Source organism: Oncorhynchus tshawytscha, linkage group LG07, assembly GCF_018296145.1.
Source record: "Oncorhynchus tshawytscha isolate Ot180627B linkage group LG07, Otsh_v2.0, whole genome shotgun sequence".
NCBI classification, from domain to species: Eukaryota; Metazoa; Chordata; class Actinopteri; order Salmoniformes; family Salmonidae; genus Oncorhynchus; species Oncorhynchus tshawytscha.
This window is the reverse complement of record NC_056435.1, coordinates 37,799,121-37,819,246: the sequence shown is the minus strand read 5'-3', so window position 1 is coordinate 37,819,246 and position 20,126 is coordinate 37,799,121. Positions and strand designations below refer to the sequence as shown.

Genomic DNA, 20,126 nt, shown 5'->3' with positions numbered 1-20,126 from the left:
TTGAATGTGTGGAGTTACAAATGCCTTTCCCAGCTGCTCCAGGAACACCCTCCTCTTGTTCCGCTTATCAGGCATCCAGGTAGGGTTGATCTTGTTCCATATCACGAAGGCATTGTATGAGGACACATCAATGATGTTATGAAAGATAACCAGGGGCCAGCGGGCAGTCATCCTCCTGCAGCTGTAAGTTCCAATCACCTTGTCCAGGTTTTCCACTCCTCCTTTGTTGTGGTTGTAGTCCAGGATGATGGCTGGCTTCCTGTCCTCATGATCACTGATCTCAGCCATTTTGTGCAGTGTGCTCAGGACAATCACATTCTTGTTCCTCTTTGGGAGGTAAGACACTAGAGTGGTGGTGGGGGTGAAGGCAAACTTTGATGAGAAGGCCTCTCTACCCCTTGTTACAAGGAGTGCAGGGGGAGCTCAGGCTTGTTCTTTCTAACTGTGCCAACCATGGTGATCTTCCTCTTCAGGAGATGCTAGCCGAGTTCATAAGAGATGAAGAAATTGTCACACGTGATATTGTGCTCCCTCAGTCCATCTGTCACATCAAGCACAACCCGCATCCCCTGGTTCTTCTCCGGGCCTCCACTGGCCGGCTTCCCTGTGTAGACTTGCATCTTACAAGCGTAGCTGGATTGTGTGTCACAGGCTACCCATACCTTGATGCCATACTTTAATGGCTTGCTGGGCATATACTGCCGGAAAGGACAGCGACCTTTTGACAAAAGAGATTGCTATCAGTAATTAGTATCAGTGTCACAGAAAACAATCACATAAATCAATGATATTACAGCAATACATAATACAATTAACAGTGCAAATCACTTACATTACAGATGTGAAAAATAAAAATGTTCCTCCGAATGGAACCAGTTGCTCATCCACTGTTAGTTCAAGCACAGGGTTGTAGAGGTATGGCAGATGCTCCACCCACTTCTCCCAGACCTCTCTTATGGCCTCCAGTTTGTCTCTCAAACATCTTGCAGGTCTTGACTCACGGTTATCAAACCCAGAATGTTTGGGTCAATCTAGGAAAAATCATCATTCCACCTTTACTCCACACACAGAGACGTGTTCAAAGCTGTCCCTCACCCTCCATTTGGCAAATCTGACCATAATTCTATCCTCCTGACTCCTGCTTACAAGCAAAAATTAAAACAGGAAGCACCAGTGACTCGGTCTATAAAAAAGTGGTCAGATGAAGCAGATGCTAAACTACAGGACTGTTTTGCTAGCACAGACTGGAATATGTTCCAGGATTCTTCCAATGGCTTTGAGGAGTACCCCACATCAGTCACTGACTTTATCAATAAGTGCATCGAGGACGTCATCCCCACAGTGACTGTACGTACATACCCCAACCAGAAGCCATGGATTACAGGCAACATTCGCACTGAGCTAAAGGGTAGAGCTGCCTCTTTCAAGGAGCGGGACTCTAACCCGGAAGCTTATAAGAAATCCCGCTATACCCTCCGATGAACCATCAAACAAGCAAGGCGTCAATACAGGACTAAGATCGAATCGTATTACACTGGATGTGGCAGGGCTTGCAAACTATTACAGACTACAAAGGGAAGCACAGCCGAGAGCTGCTCAGTGACATGAGCCTACCAGACAAGCTAAATAACTTCTATGCTCGCTTCGAGGCAATTAACACTGAAGCATGCATGAGAGCATCAGCTGTTCCGGACGACTGTGTGATCACCCTCTCCGCAGCCGATGTGAGTAAGACCTTTAAACAGGTCAATATTCACAAGGCCGCTGGCCCAGACGGATTACCAGGATGTGTACTCCGAGCATGCACTGACCAACTGGCAAGTGTCTTCACTGACATTTTCAACCTCTCCCTGTCTGAGTCTGTAATACCAACATGTTTCAAGCAGACCAAGAACACTGCCTAAATGACTACCGACCCGTAGCACTCACATCTGTAGCATTGAAATGCTTTGATAGGCTGGTCATGGCTCACATCAACACCATTATCCCAGAAACCCTAGACCCACTACAATTTGCATACAGCACCAACAGATCCACAGATGATGCAATCTTTATTGCACTCCACACTGCCCTTTCACACCTGGACAAAATGAACACTTATGTGAGAATGCTATTCATTGACTACAGCTCAGCGTTCAACACCATAGTGCCCTCAAAGCTCATCACTAAGCTAAGGACCCTGGGACTAAACACCTCCCTCTGCAACTGGATCCTGAACTTCCTGATGGGCCACCCTCAGGTGGTAAATATTAGGTAACAACACATCCACCATGCTGATCCTCATCACTGGGGCCCTTCAGGGGTGCGTGCTCAGTCCCCTCCTGTACTCCCTGTTCACTCATGACTGCACGGCCAGGCACGACTCCAACTCCATCATTAAGTTTGCTGATGAGACAGCAGTGGTAGGCCTGATCACCGACAACGATGAGACAGCCTATAGGGAGGTCAGAGACCTGACCGTGTGGTGCAAGGACAACAACCTCTCCCTCAACGTGATCAAGACAAAGGAGATGATTGTGGAGTACAGGAAAAAGAGGACCGAGCACGCACCCATTCTCATAGACGAGGCTGTAGTGGAGCAGGTTGAGAGCTTCAAGTTCCTTGGCGTCCACATCACCAACAAACTAACATGGTCCAAGCACACCAAGAGAGTTGTGAAGAGGGCTCGACAAAACCTATTCCCCTCAGGAGACTAAAGATTTGGCATGGGTTCTCAGCTCCTCAAAAGGTTTTACAGCTGCACCATCGAGAGAATCCTGACAGGTTGCATCACTACCTGGTATTGCAACTGCTCGACTTCCGACCGCAAGACACTACAGAGGGTAGTGCATACGGCCCAGTACATCACCGGGGCTGAGCTTCCTGTCATCCAGGACCTCTAAACCAGGTGGTGTCAGAGGAAGGCCCTAAAAATTGTCAAATACTCCAGCAACCCTAGTCATAGACTGGTGGTACCAGAGTGCCAAGTCTAGGTCCAAGAGGCTTCTAAACAGCTTCTACCCCCAAGCCATAAGTCTATTTTGCATTGCCCTCCCGGTGCTACTGCTATCTATGCAGTGACTTTAATAACTCTACCTACATATTACCTCATACCAGTGCCCGCGCACATTGACTCTGTACCAGTACCCCCTGTATATAGCCCCACTGTTGTTATTTACTGCTGCTCTTTAATTATTTGTTATTCTTACCTCTTACTTTTTTGGTATTTTCTTAACTTGCCTCGGCTGGTTCACCAACTACTTCTCAGACAGAGTTCTGTGTGTCAAATCGGAGGGCTTGTTGTCCAGATCTCTGGCAGTCTCTATGGGTTTGCCACAGGGTTAAATTCCCGGGCCGACTCTTTTCTCTGTATAAGTCAATGATGTCGCTATTGCTGCTGGTGATTCTCTGATCCACCTCTACGCAGACGATACCATTATGTATACTTCTGGCCCTTTTTTGGACACTGTGTTGACTAACCTCCAGACGAGCTTCAATGCCATTTGGGGCGGCAGGTAGCCTAGTGGTTAGAGCGTTGGACTAATAACCGAAAGGTTGCAATATTGAATCACCGAGCTGACAAGGTAAAAATCTGTCGTTCTGCCCCTGAACAAGACATTTAACCCACTGTTCCTAGGCCGTCATAGAAAATAAGTATTTGTTCTTAACTGACTTGCCTAGTTAAATGAAGATAAAAATAAATACAACTTTCCTTCCGTGGCCTCCAACTTAACTTAAATGCAAGTAAAATTAAATGCATGCTCTTCAACCGATCGCTACCAGCACCCGTCTGCCCGTCCATTATCACTACTCTGGACGGTACTGACTTAGAATATGTGGACATCGGGAGCACGTGATGCCGCTGAGCCGACGTTGACAAACCGAGCTCTTCAAAGTTATTCTATTATTATCTAAATAACAACGTTGAAACAATATTCTAACATCGGCTGATAAATTGTCAAGTACGTACCTTCCCAAAGAGCCATGGACCTCCTACCGTGAGGCAAGGAGGACAACCAAAACATTGTTGATTCCTAAAATAACGCTACAGCTAGCAAGATTAGCATTAGCCCTCATAACTCAGACGACAGTTCCAGACTCTTGCGAGCCTGCCGACATGCTGGCTACTCTCCTCCGGGAAATTCAGGATGGTAACAAAGGTCTTTCTATGAAAATTGACAAGAAATCGGCTGAACTCCATTCTTCCATTGACGACCTAAAATCCTGCATGAATGATCTCCTTTTGAGAACGACTGAGGCCGAGTTGCGCATTAGCACAGTTGAAAACACCATCGCTCGACATGACCAGGTTCTGATACAACTGCAGAAGGACAATGCCTACCTCAAAACAAGGTAGACCAGCTGGAGAACCAGAGCAGACGTAGTAATATCCGTGTGGTTGGATTGAAAGAGGACAGCGAGGGCCGTGACCCGGTCCGTTTCTTCACTCAATGGATCCCTGATGTCCTAGGCATAATCAACTTCACTAAGCCGCTGGAAATCGAATGCGCCCACAGAACATCAGTGCCGAAACCCCCAGCCAGATGAGCCCCCACGGGCCGTCCTGATCGGGTTCCTCCGTTTCCAAGACAGAGAGAAGATACTGCAACTCGCAAGAGCCAAAGGGGACATAACCATCGATGGCAAGAGGGTCAGCTTTTTCCCGGATATGACTGCTTTCCCCGCCATTTATGTTTCTCTTCTGAAAAAAGACTTAAGCAGCCCTTACCGTGGGCAGTAAATATTCAGCCATAAATGTCTATTCACAACTTTTGTTTAGAGAGCTCGCAGGTTTTAGTGTACGCCAAGGTTTAGCTAGTAAGAGCAAGATGGAAAGCGAGCACCAATGTATCTCTACAAGTGTATTCATGTTTGATTGTTGGGATTGTTGTTTTAGTCTGACAATCGGGGTGGGTGGGATTTTTTAAATGTTTATTGTTGTTTCCTTCCTAAAGAGACACATAGGTCACTTCTGTGTTCAAACCAAAGTTGAAACATTTCCTGCCTATTTACATATGAGAGATTTCCATTCGGTTACATATTTGAAACCCAACCTATGCTTAATCCACTAAAATATGTCACATTCAACATAAAAGGTCTTAACAGCCCGATTAAAAGGAAAAGAGTCTATACATACCTTAAGAAATTAAAGGAAAGCAGCACCCACCCGTAGCACCCGCTCCAGCAGTCATATTTCACTGGTCACCCCCAAAGCCAGTTTCTCCTTTGGCCGCTTTCCCTTCCAGTTCTCTGCTTGCCAATTACGGGAATGAATTGCAAAAAAAATAATCACTTAAGCTGGAGACATATCTCCCTTACTAACTTTAAGCACCAGCTGTCAGAGCAGCTCACAGATCACTGCACCAGTACATAGCCCATCAGTAAATAGCCCATCCAACTACCTCATCCCCATACTATTTTTTTTCTTCTCCTTTGCACCCCAGTATCTCTACTTGCACATTCACCTTCTGCACATCTATCACGCCAGTGCTTAATTGCTAAATTGTAATAATTTTGCCACTATGGCCTATTTATTGCCTTTACCTCCCTTATCTCACCTCATTTGCACACACTGTATATATACTTCTTTTTTTCTATTGTGTTGACTGTATTTTTTGTTTATTCCATTCCATGTGTAACTCTGTGTCACACTGCTTTGTTTAATCTTGGCCAGGTCACAGTTGTAAACGAGAACTTGTTCTCAACTTGCCTACCTGGCTAAATAAAGGTGAAATAAAAAATACATAAATAAACAACTGCATTGTTGGTTAAGGGCTTGTAAGTAATCATTTCCCTGTAAGGTCTACACCTGTTGTATTCGGCACATGTGACAAATGCAATTTTAGCCACATTAATTTCCTTTTTGGGATCCTTATTATCCACCCGCACAGTAGGTGGTGGAATGCACATCCAATTGTTGCGTACACCATCATACTCTAGAAGATGCATGCAAATTGGCATACGTTTGGTTTGCTGGGTAATTGCAGCCTCATCTGCCTCAAATTACATGCAGGAAAACACCCCCTCAACAATAGGGCCAATCCTTAGACCTGTATACACTACACCGCCATGTCTCATTCCATAATGTCTCATTCCATAATCGGATTCACTGCAACGTAGCCTATCACCATGAATGTTTCCCAGGAGCAAGTTTCTTTGACCGGGCACCCTAATCTCTTTCAGCACTTTAATAGAATAGCCACCAACAAGCCAGTAGACCAGAAGTACCAACGGACATTTCGCCTCGACACTGAGAAAACTTTGAGGGCTCTTTACGTCGTCGGCACAGTGTTGAAAGTGAACCTGAACAGGTATGTGTCCATGCTACTCGACCCAGAATTGTCTCTTCAGGCGGTAGTAGCTGGGTAGCCCTATTTTTAAGGGCTGGTAAGCAAGTATTTCACAGTATAGTCTACACCAGTTGTATTCAGCGCATGTGACAATTTGATTACCTTTGAATTAACAGTAGCCCAGTTTGTCCCCGGTTTCCTTGTTCCGACTATCACATGAACGCGGCATAAATCCGTATTGCCTTATTTCGTTAACGAAATTGTAGGCTATATGGCTATGCTACGATGCAATTAAAAGGTGCACTATACAGAGATCGTGCCGCCATTTCCTCGTTGCTAAAATGGTTTTAGTTCAGACATTGAAATTGTGACAACCAAGTATACCCATACGGAAAAGTAACGTGGCCATGTGATTTAATTATAAACGTGAAATATTTTAAATATGGTGTATTTTAAACACATCTTACACTCCCATACAAAAGAAAGTACCAGTCAAGTTGAAACCTCATTTAAGAGTTTCTTTATTTGTACTATTTTCTACATTGTAGAATAGAAAACACATGGAATCATGTAGTAACCGAAGTGTTATATCAAAACATAGAGATTCTTCAAAGTAGCCACCCTTTGCCTTGACAGCTTTGCACACTCTTGGCATTCTCTCAACCAGCGTCAACCTGGAATGCATTTCAATTAACAGGTGTGCCTTGTTCAAAGTTAAATTGTGGAATTTCTTTCCATAATGCATTTGAGCCAAGCAGTTGTGACAAGGTAGGGGTATTACACAGAAGATACCCCTATTTGGTAAAATACCAAGTCCATAATATGGCAAGAACAGCTCAAATAAATTAGTCCATTACTTTAAGACATGAAGGTCAAAATCAAATCAAATTTTATTTGTCACATACACATGGTTAGCAGATGTTAATGCGAGTGTAGCGAAATGCTTGTGCTTCTAGTTCCAACAATGCAGTAATAACCAACAAGTAATCTAGCTAACAATTCCAAAACTACTACCTTATAGACAAGTGTAAGGGGATAAAGAATATGTACATAAAGATATGAGTGAGTGATGGTACAGAGCGGCATAGGCAAGATACAGTAGATGGTATTGAGTGCAGTATATACATATGAGATGAGTATGTAAACAAAGTGGCATAGTTAGTGGCTAGTGATGCATGTATTACATAAAGATGCAGTAGATGATAGAGTACAGTATATACATATACATATGAGATGAATAATGTAGGGTATATAAACATTATATTAGGTAGCATTGTTTAAAGTGGCTAGTGATATTTTACATCATTTCCCATCAATTCCCATTATTAAAGTGGCTGGAGTTGAGTCAGTGTGTTGGCAGCAGCCACTCAATGTTAGTGGTGGCTGTTTAACAGTCTGATGGCCTTGATAGAAGCTGTTTTTCAGTCTCTCGGTCCCAGCTTTGATGCACCTGTACTGACCTCGCCTTCTGGATGATAGCGGGGTGAACAGGCAGTGGCTCGGGTGGTTGTTGTCCTTGATGATCTTTATGGCCTTCCTGTGACATCGGGTGGTGTAGGTGTCCTGGAGGGCAGGTAGTTTGCCCCCGATGATGCGTTGTGCAGACCTCACTACCCTCTGGAGAGCCTTACGGTTGTGGGCGGAGCAGTTGTCGTACCAGGCGGTGATACAGCCTGACAGGATGCTCTCGATTGTGCATCTGTAGAAGTTTGTGAGTGCTTTTGGTGACAAGCCAAATTTCTTCAGCCTCCTGAGGTTGAAGAGGCGCTGCTGCGCCTTCTTCACGATGCTGTCTGTGTGGGTGGACCAATTCAGTTTGTCTGTGATGTGTACGCCGAGGAACTTAAAACTTACTACCCTCTCCACTACTGTTCCATCAATGTGGATAGGGGGGTGTTCCCTCTGCTGTTTCCTGAAGTCCACAATCATCTCCTTAGTTTTGTTGACGTTGAGTGTGAGGTTATTTTCCTGACACCACACTCCGAGGGCCCTCACCTCCTCCCTGTAGGCAGTCTCGTCGTTGTTGGTAATCAAGCCTACCACTGTTGTGTCGTCCGCAAACTTGATGATTGAGTTGGAGGTCAGTCAATACGGAACATGTCAATAACTTTGAAAGTTTCTTCAAGTGCAGTCACAAAAACCCATCAAGCACTATGATGAAACTGGCTCGCATGAGGATCGCCACAGGAAAGACAGAGTTAACTCTGCTGCAGAGGATAAGTTCATTAGTTACCAGCCTCAGATAGCAGCCCAAATAGTCAGACAGTCCAGGTCACAACAGGTAATCCCACAGATATTGTTCTCTCTACTCCCTCTCTTCATATAGCACTTTGTTCAGGCTGATTCCTCCTTTATCCCCAAGCACTCCCTGGCTTAACGAACGACATCCTTGCCTTGTTGGGGCAGGAAGTCCATATAAGGCTCAGGGGGTGGAGCTAGCGGGCTGCAAAATATCTCCCCTCAATAACCACTCTCCTCTCCTCTCACTGCCGTCTGCCACAATACATACAGTATATAAGCATATATGGGCATATGTTTCCACAATATATGCCAATATAAAACATACAGTATAAGTAATATACATATATTGCCATATTACTTTCCCATATGGGTAGTTTAGAGAATCATTGTACCATCTAAACAGCTGTGAAATATATTTTCCATAACCAAAAATATTTTATTTTCAGCTGTTTTTGAAGCTCGTGAGCAAGCTCTACGACTTCTTAGACTTGCTTTCAATGAGAATGACAGATCTATAGCTCATATTTCTATGTGAATTTGTTCGGAACACCCAAAAAGTTACGTATTGTAGCTTTAAGATACAATCAAAGACAGTACAGTATGAATGTGGGCTAAAACTGCTTCTCCAATAGAAATCCCTGATCACATTTCTAGGTAATGTCATGGTGACTTTGGCTAGTTAAACTCATGCGTAGAAGCACGTCTTCGGGTCTAACGGTCGTCTTGCACCGAACTGCCCGTGTGCTCAAATATGGGTTGTCGTGTTTTATTTATTCATTCATTTGAATTGTATAAAAAATATTTACTAATGTCATGCGTTGGTAAAAATGGTTGATTTGAGGCTAATATACAATAATCTCTGTTATTGTTTGTGGAAAATGTATCCCATTTGTTTTATTATTCCGCTATGAGTAAAATTAAGATGGCACACAAGATTGTAATAGTTACTATAGAAAATTAGTCTCATGTAAAGTGGTGGTGCCATTATTTACATTTCATTAGCCTGAGAAGTTATATCAAATGACGATGATATGTTTTCAAATGACTAATTAGGCGACATGATCAACTGATTTTGTTGTCATATATTTGGGATATTCCAACTGCATAAATAGTTGGATCATTCATTGCACTGAAAGTACTGTTTGTGGATGGCATTTGTATTCAGTGGAGGAGTCGGACCACATGTTCTTAAGAGGGAGTCTGCATTAGTGATGTCTTTCTGCTAGTCAACAGACTCTTTTGTTATTCTTACAAGCTGCCAATTCATATGACACCAGTCTTGCCAATCAAGGGCAAAGATACAGTGCAACTGAGGGGTGGCAGGGTAGCCTAGTGGTTAGAGCGTTGGACTAGTAACCGAAAGGCTGCAAATTCAAATCCCCAAGCTGACAAGGTACACATCTGTCATTCTGCCCCTGAACAGGCAGTTAACCCACTGTTCCTAGGCCGTTATTGAAAATAAGAATTTGTTCTTAACTGACTTGCCTAGTTAAATAAAGGTAAAAAAAATTAAAAATTCGGAACAATTATGGCCTATGATTTTGACGTTAACAGGATAGAAAAGTGTTAAGCCCAACACAAACCACCATTCTGAAGAAATAAACCTATCATAGGGAATTCCAACTGGGATTTGAACCTAGGTCCAGTGACTGTCAAGCCAACACGTTAACCGTTACACCAAGAGGTAAGAACCTGTTGATGAGCTTGCTAGGTGTTGAGTTAAGGTCGCTACAATATTGTGGAACTGTCGTGCCTCTGAGGCTGTGGTTAGTATATCTGAGACTCCACAAGATATTATTACACAGCAGATACAGATGGTTTCATAACAACGGTGTGTGTAAAAACGAAATGCTTCCTCTCAAGGGACATTTCTATTAGATTTAAAAAATATATATTTTTCAACGCCGACACCGATGAATTGGCCGATTTTTATTTTTTATTTTTACATGTATTTGTAATAATGGCAATTACAACAATACTGAATGAACAATTATTTTAACTTAATATAATACATCAATAAAATCAGTTTAGCCTCAAATAAATAATGAAACATGTTCAATTTGGTTTAAATATTGCAAAAAAAGTGTTGGAGAAGAAAGTAAAAGTGCAATATGTGCCATGTAAGAAAGCTAACATTTAAGTTCCTTGCTCAGAACATGAGAACATATGAAAGCTGGTGGTTCCTTTTAACATGAGTCTTCAATATTCCCAGGTAAGATGTTTTAGGTTGTAGTTATTATAGGACTATTTCCCTCTATACCACTTGTATTTCATTAACCTTGACTATTGGATGTTCTTATAGGCACTTTAGTATTGCCAGTGTAACAGTATAGCTTCCGTCCCTCTCCTCGCTCCTCCCTGGGCTCGAACCAGCAACACGACGACAACAGCCACCCTCGAAGCAGTGTTACCCATGCAGAGCAAGGGGAACAACCACTCCAAGTCTCAGAGCGAGTAACATTTGAAATGCTATTAGCGTGCAACCCGCTAACTAGCTAGCCATTTCACATCGGTTACACCAGCCTAATCTCGGGAGTTGATAGGCTTGAAGTCATAAACAGCGCAATGCTTGACGCACAACGAAGAGCGGCTGGCAAAACGCACGAAAGTGCTGTTTGAATGAATGCTTACGAGCCTGCTACTGCCTACCACCGCTCAGATACTTGTATGCTTGTATGCTCAGTCAGATTATATGCAACGCAGGACACGCTAGATAAACTAGTAATATCATCAGCCATGTGTAGTTAACTAGTGATTATGATTGATTGTTTTTTTATAAGATTAGTTTAATGCTAGCTAGCAACTTACCTTGGCTTACTGCATTCGCGTAACAGGCAGTCTCCTCGTGGAGTGCAATGAAAGGCAGGTGGTTAGAGCGTTGGACGAGTTAACTGTAAGTTTGCAAGATTGGATCCCCCGAGCTGACAATGAGAAAATCTGTCGTTCTGCCCCTGAACGAGGCAGTTAACCCACCGTTCCTAGGCCGCCATTGAAAATAAGAATGTGTTCTTAACTGACTTGCCTAGTAAAATAAAGATTAAATAAAGGTGTAAAAAAAAAAAATAATAATTTAAACGGGCAAATCGGTGTCCAAAAATACCAATTTCCGATTGTTATAAAAACTTGAAATCGGCCCTAATTAATCGGCCATTCCGATTAATCGGTCGACCTCTAGCATGGACCAACTCCCTGGTCCAGCCTGGAGCCCTGGACTTCAGGTATTAGGTTTTACAGCCCAAGCTTAATGTTTATAAACAGGTGTATACTTAGTATAAACACCTTGAGATGTAGTTTGATACATAGATATATATATATACTGTAAGTACATCCTTATTGCCAGTATTCTTGTGAAATTATACTAGTGTAGGTTGACAGTCCAGTATTTCTCCCCCTTTGGTATGTTATTAATTTTAGAGGGATGTAGACGCCATCATACCTCTACGATGACTGTAGAACTAGCACTACCACCCGTTGTCTCTGGAAATAGGAGATTATGAACTGTACTCACTGCTGGTGGTCCACTGCACTTGTTCTCTTATATTCTTTTTCTTTTCTTTTGTGTTGTTGACTGTACATTTGTTTATGTGTAACTGTTGTTTTTGTCGCACTGCTTTGCTTTATCTTGGCCAGGTCGCAGTTGTAAATGAGAACTTGTTCTCAACTGGCCTACCTGGTTAAATAAAGGTGAAATAAAAATAAATAAATTGTGTTGTCTCTGTTATTGCTATAGATTTGTGCAAGCAAAGCATCAGGATGTGACATGTAACTGTCACGTGTATTTGTTTTTCCCCCAGGAGTGCCCCTCCCAGCTCCACGTACTTCTCTGTGAAGTGCAGCCCCAACGTGCAGTACAGGATTACCCCACCCACAGCGAAGAGTGGACCAATCCCCACCCCTTTCAATGGGAATACAGTGCTTCTTCTCACCATGGACACTGCCAGCAAAGTGGAAAATGATAGCAAGGTAAAGTAGGCCACAGGCACAGACATGAAAACTACCCTGAGACGTCAGTATGTGAAATCATATTAAAAGAATCCCGAGTTGACTATTCCCTCTTGTGACTGAACATGCTGCAGGGAAGTATTTAATTAAGACAAGTATCCACAGCTCCTCAAGAGTGGCGTGCAAACCACATGGAAATAATGCCAATATGGTCCTGTCTCAACCTGATACCAGAAAATGTCAAACGTTGGAAAGTGAAGTGGTACACCACAGTGTCAGTCCTATTGATTTTTTATTTAGCCTTTATTTAACCAGGAAGGGCTCATTGAGATTAAAATCTATTTTTCAAGAGCGCCCTGGCCAAGATAGGCAGCATCAAGTCATTACTAAAAAATTACAGACAGACAACATGAAAAACTACAAGTAATCTAGTAAAAACTATTGAATTCACAAGGGTATAAAACAGCAAATTAAAAACATTGACAGGTTAAGGAATCAGCCTCAAAATCCTTCATCAGCGATTTAAAAACACCAATCGGCACAAGTTCTTCCAGTTTAAAAGTATTTTGTAAGGTGTTCTTCCAGTTTAAAAGTATTTTGTAAAGTGTTCTTCCAGTTTAAAAGTATTTTGTAAGGTGTTCTTCCAGTTTAAAAGTATTTTGTAAAGTGTTCTTCCAGTTTAAAAGTATTTTGTAAAGTGTTCTTCCAGTTTAAAAGTATTTTGTAAGGTGTTCCAAGACGATGGCGCAGAGTACATAAAAGCCCTTTTACCAAATTCAGTTCGGACATTTGGAACAGTTAGCAGGATAAAGTCCAGTGAATGAAGAGAGTACCCACCACATTTCTGAACAAATAAAAAGGTAGTAAACTCAAAATAGCTTTGTAAATAAAAGTATACCAGTGACTGAGCCTATGAGTGACTAGAGAAGGCCAGCCAACCCTGGTATACAAAGTGCAGTGGTGCGTAAGGGTTTTGCAGTTTAAAATAAATCTCAAAGTGCCATGGTAAAGAGTGTCAATTGATCTCAAACACTGAGTGGAAGCATTCATATATAAAATATCCCCATAGTCTAGTAAAGGCATAAATGTAGCTGATACTAGCCTCCTTCTGGCTTCAAAAGAAAAACAGGCCTTATTCCTAAAATAAAATCCCAATTTCAGCTTCAATTTTTTTGTAAGTTGTTGAATATGCAATTTTAAAAGATATGCAATTTTAATTTTCAATTAAAATTCCAAGATATTTATATGAGGTTACAACCTCAATCTCCTTGCCCTGACAGGTAGTAATAGGTGAAAGGTTCAGAGGGTGATAAGGGACTCCAGGGTTATGTTATTAAGCCAGTGCCAGTTCCAAAATGGGCCGGGTGTCCAGATTCTCCACTGAAGTAATGTACTGTACATATCTGGACAGGAATATAACATTGAAGACCCCCATCAAAACACAACCACTGCTTTGGTCTAGAGATGTTATTACTTTACCTGTGACTTTGTAAATGTTCTCCTTTGTTGCAGCTATCGGTCATGTATTATGGAAAGAAGATGAAGGTGTTGGGTAAAGCTGTCGTTCACCTCACTGCTTTTGGTATGTCATGTCATGCTGATGACCGGAGAGCAAACACATATAAACTACTCTGACCCCATTAATACCATACCTTTTGTACTGTAAATCTGTCTGGTGTACATTTTCGTGTTAGAGAAAATCTTTGATTGCTGCATTCATTTATGGATCTTTTAAAATAATGATATACTGTATATCCATCGATTCTTGAAGAATAGAACCTCATTAGCGTAGGTCTACTATCGTACTACATCAGAACCCAACATATAAGCTTGTTTTGCTCCAGTGTTTGTAAGCTACGTACATGAACACTGTATGGTCTCAAAACATGGTTAAAAGTATAATTTTATATAATGGATGGTCATCTCTATGAATTTGTGGTTACATTTCTCTAGTGGTTTACATGTATTTAGCCCCATCCCTCAACTTTTTACCAGTGGCCTTGTTTGAACTGCAGATGGCCCCTTTAAGGTATATTTCATTGGTCTATTCTAGACCAAAGCAGCTTATGAGCTTCAATGGCACAGAGGCCCTGTCTATCTTACAGAGATCTCCCTGGATGTTGATGCTGATCGAGATGGCCAGGTGGAGAGGAACAACCCCAACAAGGTTAGTTATATCTGCAGGGTTTGTCCAGGCTAGTCGCTTTCAGCACAGATGTCACTATCTCTGTCTCCTAACACAGCAGGACACAGGAGACGCTCTAACATGAATAGGCATGTCAGAAGACTAGTGTTCATGCTATAATCCTGGAAGATTGTCAATGTATTCATAGGAAATTAAAACGTTGTACTTTTCCACTCAGCTGTAAATGTAATCTAACCTCTTGCAAACAAATTGGGAAAAGCTAATTTGACAGGGAAGTGTTTGTTTGTCCCTGAATGAGATTGTTCATCTCTCTTCAGGGATCCTGGATGTGGGGGCCTAATGGCCACGGTGCCATCCTACTGGTCAACTGTGACTCAGAACACACCTGTCGGAAGAGCCTGGACAGTGAGCATGCTGAGGTCACCAGAGTCTCAGGTATAACAACATCCAAGTCATCCTGGTCTACTGAGCTGACAGCCTTGCTGACAGTGCTGCAGGCATTGCAGTAAATAAACATTTAAAGGCTGCAGGTCTCTTGTGTGGATTCATTAGAGAGGAGCAGCAGTTATGTTTGTGTTGGCTAAATACAACATTCCTGAGCTAGGAGTGTCTTGTTTGATTAGATGGATCCCTGTGTCTTGTGTGGTTGATGGGTTGACAATTGATGTACAATAATTCCAATATTTCGATATGTCAGATCTTAAAGATATGTCCCCCATGGTGCTGCGGACCAGTGGCCCTGCCAAGCTCCCAGAAGGCTACAAGCTGACCATGCACATCTCCCAGGGTGATGCAGAGTGTGTGAGGGTCTTCAGGTCCACAGCAGGCATGCACCAAACCCTGAGTGAGTCAAATAAATTATGTAATGAGTCCAGTCTGTTCAGATCTTGTATGTGGTGTGTGTGGCTATCCATGCATGTACAACAGGAGTGTCAAACACATTCCATGGAGGGCCTGTTGTTTGCTGCTTTTATTTTTTTCCTTAAAATTAAGAACTAGACAACCAGGTGAGGGGAGTTCCTAACTAATTAGTGACCTTAATTCATAATTCAAGTACAAGGCAGGAACGAAAACCCGCAGACACTCGGCCCTCCGTGGAATGAGTTGGACACGTGATATACGATTACAATTTTATGGCTGAATATTATATTAATCTGAGGTTAGAGGTTAAAGAAAGTGTGCTTTATCATTTTACCCCAATTTGCTACACGTTACTTAAGACAATTAAGACAAAATCAAGATGTCAATATTCTTGCAATGTTTTTTGTATAACATTTTTTAAATTGCAGATTAATTGGAGCAAATTCTGAATTTGCGATCGAGTTCAGGTCCAACCTATTTTTCTTTGTTGATCCCTCCGTCTCTGAAAGAGACACATACATGTTGGAACCACACTGGGTGCCTGTGTAGCAGGTGTTGTGGGGGGTTAAGTGCCATGCTCAAAGGCTCAACAGTATCTAAGTTTTGATACCAGCAACCCTCTGGTTGCCAGCTCACATACCTGTCAGACCCAGGATTCAAACTTACAGTTGCTGCTTCGCCTCTCTAACCGCTAGGCTACATGCCGCCCTGTGATTAACTTGATAGCATTTGTAAAGATCACTATGCCATATCCTGGTTGCTAATATTCTAATAGTTCATTTCAGTTTATGTGGCAAAACAAGTAAGTATAGTGTAGAGAATCCTTGTACCATCTAAACTGTGTGAAATATATTTTCCATAACCAAAAATATTGTTGTTTCAGCTGTTTGAAGCTGGTGTACAAAACTGAAAGAAAAAGATGCAAAAACTAAGCTTTAAAACGTGAAGCATAGAAATAGCACACATAGACCTGATCTACCGCTTATTATACTTGCTTTTAATGAGAATGACAGATCTTTAACTCACATTTCTATGTTAATTTTGTCAGTTCATACAAAGTGTTACATATTGTAGCTTTATGCCAGCCCTATTATTTACATTTAAAACATTATTTACTGCAGCAGAAAACCTGTTTTACAAGAGCTTTGTGAAGGACTACCCACTAGTGGTGGGGGGTGAGGATCTGTCCAAGGAGGTACCTTGCCTCTGGGGAAACGCTGAGATGAACTTTTACGTTGAAGGCCTGAGGTTCCCTGACAAAGACTTTGAGGGCCTAATCAGCATCAACCTCAGCATGCTGGAGCCGAGCTCTCAGGTACGGTGTAATTGAACACTTTTATTGTTTGTTTGTTAGGTGTGGTTGCTGAAAGCAAAGCACAACATTAGAAACTGTTCATACTTCTTATCTAATGGCCATAGTCTTGAATGGGAAAAATTCAGGTCATAACTATACTTTACTGTTTAACCTAGGAACACCATTCAAACTTTAAAAGGTGCAGACCGATCTGGAATAGTGTGCTTGTATACAGCTTTTTGACACCATTTATGCTTTTGAACTATAACCATTTTATATGTACTTAAAAGCTCCATAGGCTTGAATAGGAAGTATTTGGATTCGCCTCTGCTCTTTAACCGTTAAAGCTACAAACACAACCCCAATGTTAGCATGGGTAGACTGACTGAACTTAGATTTCTTCAACACAGCTTTTTGCTACCATTCCTACTTCACAAACTAAAAGGCTTGTTGTAACCCCATTAATTTAAATGGCGGGATGCAGGCTTCAATATTCTAAACTGAAATCACTGCCACAAAACTCTCAGAATATTCAAACTGGTGTGTGATGATATAGTACTTACCCTAGCCAACTATATTAGCCCACTATAACCTACTATAATAATTCCACACTTACAAACCACCCCAAAATAGGTCACTATAACTAACACAGCCTATTACTACTGCCATCACTACCACTATTACTACCATTTCACAGCCATAAATACTTTGAATAGCAAGCACACCACATTTACTTCAATAAATGTAATTTTCTAGTTTAAAACTTCCAAGGTTATATATCTCTATCCTGACTCTCTTGTTTTTTAAATTTTCTTTTGCCAGGGCTTTCCTGAGACGCCCATCTTTACAGACACGGTGGTGTTCCGAGTGGCTCCCTGGATCATGACACCCAACACACTCGACCCTGTAGAGGTTTTTGTCTGCAGGTGAGAGGCAATGATGATGATGAAGAAATTTCTAATGATGGCATTGATGTTGATGGAAATAATGATGCCAGCTGTAAACGTACTGAGACAAGTGTTTTTGTGCATTGGTAACCCAGCACAACTGATAATGACCAGTTCTTAAAGAGAATGAGGAGGCTGGTGGAGAACAGTGGGTGCAAACTGAAGATTTGCCCTGAGGATATGAACAGAGGAGACCGTTGGATGCAGGTACTGTAAGCCGTGTGATTCAGCTTGTAATCTTTCAAGCCGTTTTGTGCTTGAAATCTTTGTCATTTGAACACTTTACAATTCCAACCTGTTTTCAATCAAAACAAAATGTCTTCCATATGTTTGCTAACCATTGTCAATTTAAATTCTAGATACCCTCTTCTTTAAATGAAAGACATCAGAACAAAGACCAGTGTCTTGTTTCTAACTGCACTAAAAAATGTATAGAGATGTAATGGAGGTTTCTCTCTCAGGATGAGATTGAGTTTGGCTACATTGATTCTCCTCACCAACGTTTCCCTGTTGTTCTGGACTCCCCCCGAGACGGAGACCTACAGGACTTCCCTTATGATGTGCTACTGGTAAGAAAAGGCATTCACCACACCTAGAGTTAAAATGTTCTTATCTCTGAAATGTGAGCGGTGTGGTGGACCTGGGTCTTAACCGCTCTCTACCTGGTGCCCTCAGGGCCAAGACTTTGGCTATGTGACTAGGACAGCATATGGCAAAGAAGTGAGCAGCCTGGACTCGTTTGGTAACCTGGAGGTTAGCCCTCCAGTCACTGTAAATGGAAAGAACTACCCTCTGGGTAGGATCATCATTGGAGTGGCCTTCCCTACGTGAGTGGAACATAATACACTTTTCAAACCAAGACATTTTCCCGCCAACTTTAGCATCCTACCAACGTTTTGCATACTTTTTATTTATATATATAAAGGTATTGCCGGTGACAAAGCCTCTACTTTTATTTCCGCCAAATGACCTAGCCATGATTGTGGTAAAGTTCTGCCTATGGCTTAGCTTGAAATGTACTAAGGCATGTCACTTCACCCATCTCTATGCATAGCTCACCACATGGAGTGTTTTCTTAACCACCACTGGATGGATTCATAAAGAATTACTGTGGGAATAAATATTCCTAAATGATGAAAATTCTGGGATAAAATACGCTAATGCAATTGAGGGCATCAAATTGTTTGTTACTGAAACTCCCAAAGTAATCCAATTGTTATAATAGGCCTACATTTGAAGCAGAAGCCTACTTGCATGTGGTCAATTATTTCAGTCCCGCAGATGTTGTGAAAATAGGATCCTGAGGCTCTCATGCTTTTGAAAATCCAGATTGCTATTATTTTCTATCAGTATCATATGAAGATGGCCTACTTTCAATGTAAGATCCTACGCCTGCTCTCTAACAAAGCGGAATGAGGGTAGGACAGATGAAGCATGGCTTAAAAAGCACTGGCTTGCCTTGGGCTCTGTTTCAAAATATCTGTTGTATTTTTTTATATGACAGCAGTTCCACATGTTGCCTTGAAGCAAGTTGTGGGAAAAATCTTATTTGTATTTTATTGTGTTGTATTTCATTATATTCTTAGCTTACTATACAATCGCCTATGTGTGATGACTGTGATTAGGGTAGCCTAAGAGTGTCTTGTCTGTTTTAATTAACAAAATAAATATTGATTTCATGCATGGCGTAGCCATGTAGTATATAGGCTACACAGACCAGTATAACATAATTAAACTCAAAATTTGCCATTCTATTCTTTTGAAAATACATTTTATTACTTATGTTTCTTAGGACCTAAGATGAATTAATAATGGATTTCATTGTAATGGTGAGTATGTGGAACATTCAAATAAGTCTGGCCAGTGGTGATAAGGCTGTTTGACTTTTCAGGGCTACTAAGGGCCGCAACATGACCAAAGTAGTGCAAGACTTCCTGTGGGCCCAGAAAGTCCAGGAGCCCATTGCGTTGTTCTCTGATTGGCTCCTGGTTGGGCATGTGGATGAATTCATGACCTTCGTCCCAGCTCCGGACAAAAAGGTACAAATCTTCTCAAGGAAAATATATTTTTTTCACTCTAGTAAATTCTAGTAAAATGTCATTGCTCTGTAATCTAGAGTAGACATTAGTGAGATCCTTTGAGCACCAGAATTGTTCATCCCATCTATTTGCACTTGGACATGACACAGACTTTGGCTGCCCTGTGGTTATGTGATAGTGTAAAGCTCTCAGGCTGTCAAAGGAAGGGCACTGCCAATGTTGTCTTTGTCTCCCTTTTCTTTGCAGGGATTCCGGCTTCTGCTCGCCAGCCCCGATGCAAGCTACAAACTATTCAGGGGCTTACAGAATGGCGGGCATGGACAAGCCAAAATGTTTGATGGTAGGCCTTCCGTTAGGGCGGGTATTCCCAAACTGGGGTACATATGC

The 20,126-nt window shown here is 41.9% G+C and overlaps 1 protein-coding gene across 2 annotated transcripts in view; it reads left to right on the top strand.

Annotated features, from left to right (window-relative positions):
* The first annotated feature begins 6,012 nt into the window (after positions 1-6,012).
* The window catches only part of LOC112254457 (protein-arginine deiminase type-2), a 17,554-nt gene continuing 3,440 nt past the window's right edge, over positions 6,013-20,126 (top strand). Inside the window, exons 1-13 of one of the 2 annotated variants that reach the window (XM_024427070.2) lie at positions 6,013-6,290; positions 12,305-12,473; positions 13,965-14,034; positions 14,558-14,619; positions 14,916-15,033; positions 15,296-15,442; positions 16,584-16,774; positions 17,576-17,679; positions 17,796-17,907; positions 18,162-18,269; positions 18,376-18,527; positions 19,592-19,739; positions 19,986-20,079. In XM_024427070.2, coding sequence (XP_024282838.1) covers positions 6,109-6,290; positions 12,305-12,473; positions 13,965-14,034; positions 14,558-14,619; positions 14,916-15,033; positions 15,296-15,442; positions 16,584-16,774; positions 17,576-17,679; positions 17,796-17,907; positions 18,162-18,269; positions 18,376-18,527; positions 19,592-19,739; positions 19,986-20,079 — 1,657 coding nt within the window. In that variant the 5' untranslated portion in view covers positions 6,013-6,108. Of the gene's footprint in view, positions 6,291-12,304; positions 12,474-13,964; positions 14,035-14,557; positions 14,620-14,915; positions 15,034-15,295; positions 15,443-16,580; positions 16,775-17,575; positions 17,680-17,795; positions 17,908-18,161; positions 18,270-18,375; positions 18,528-19,591; positions 19,740-19,985; positions 20,080-20,126 lie in introns of both variants that reach the window. The other variant, XM_024427069.1, reaches the window with a different exon arrangement.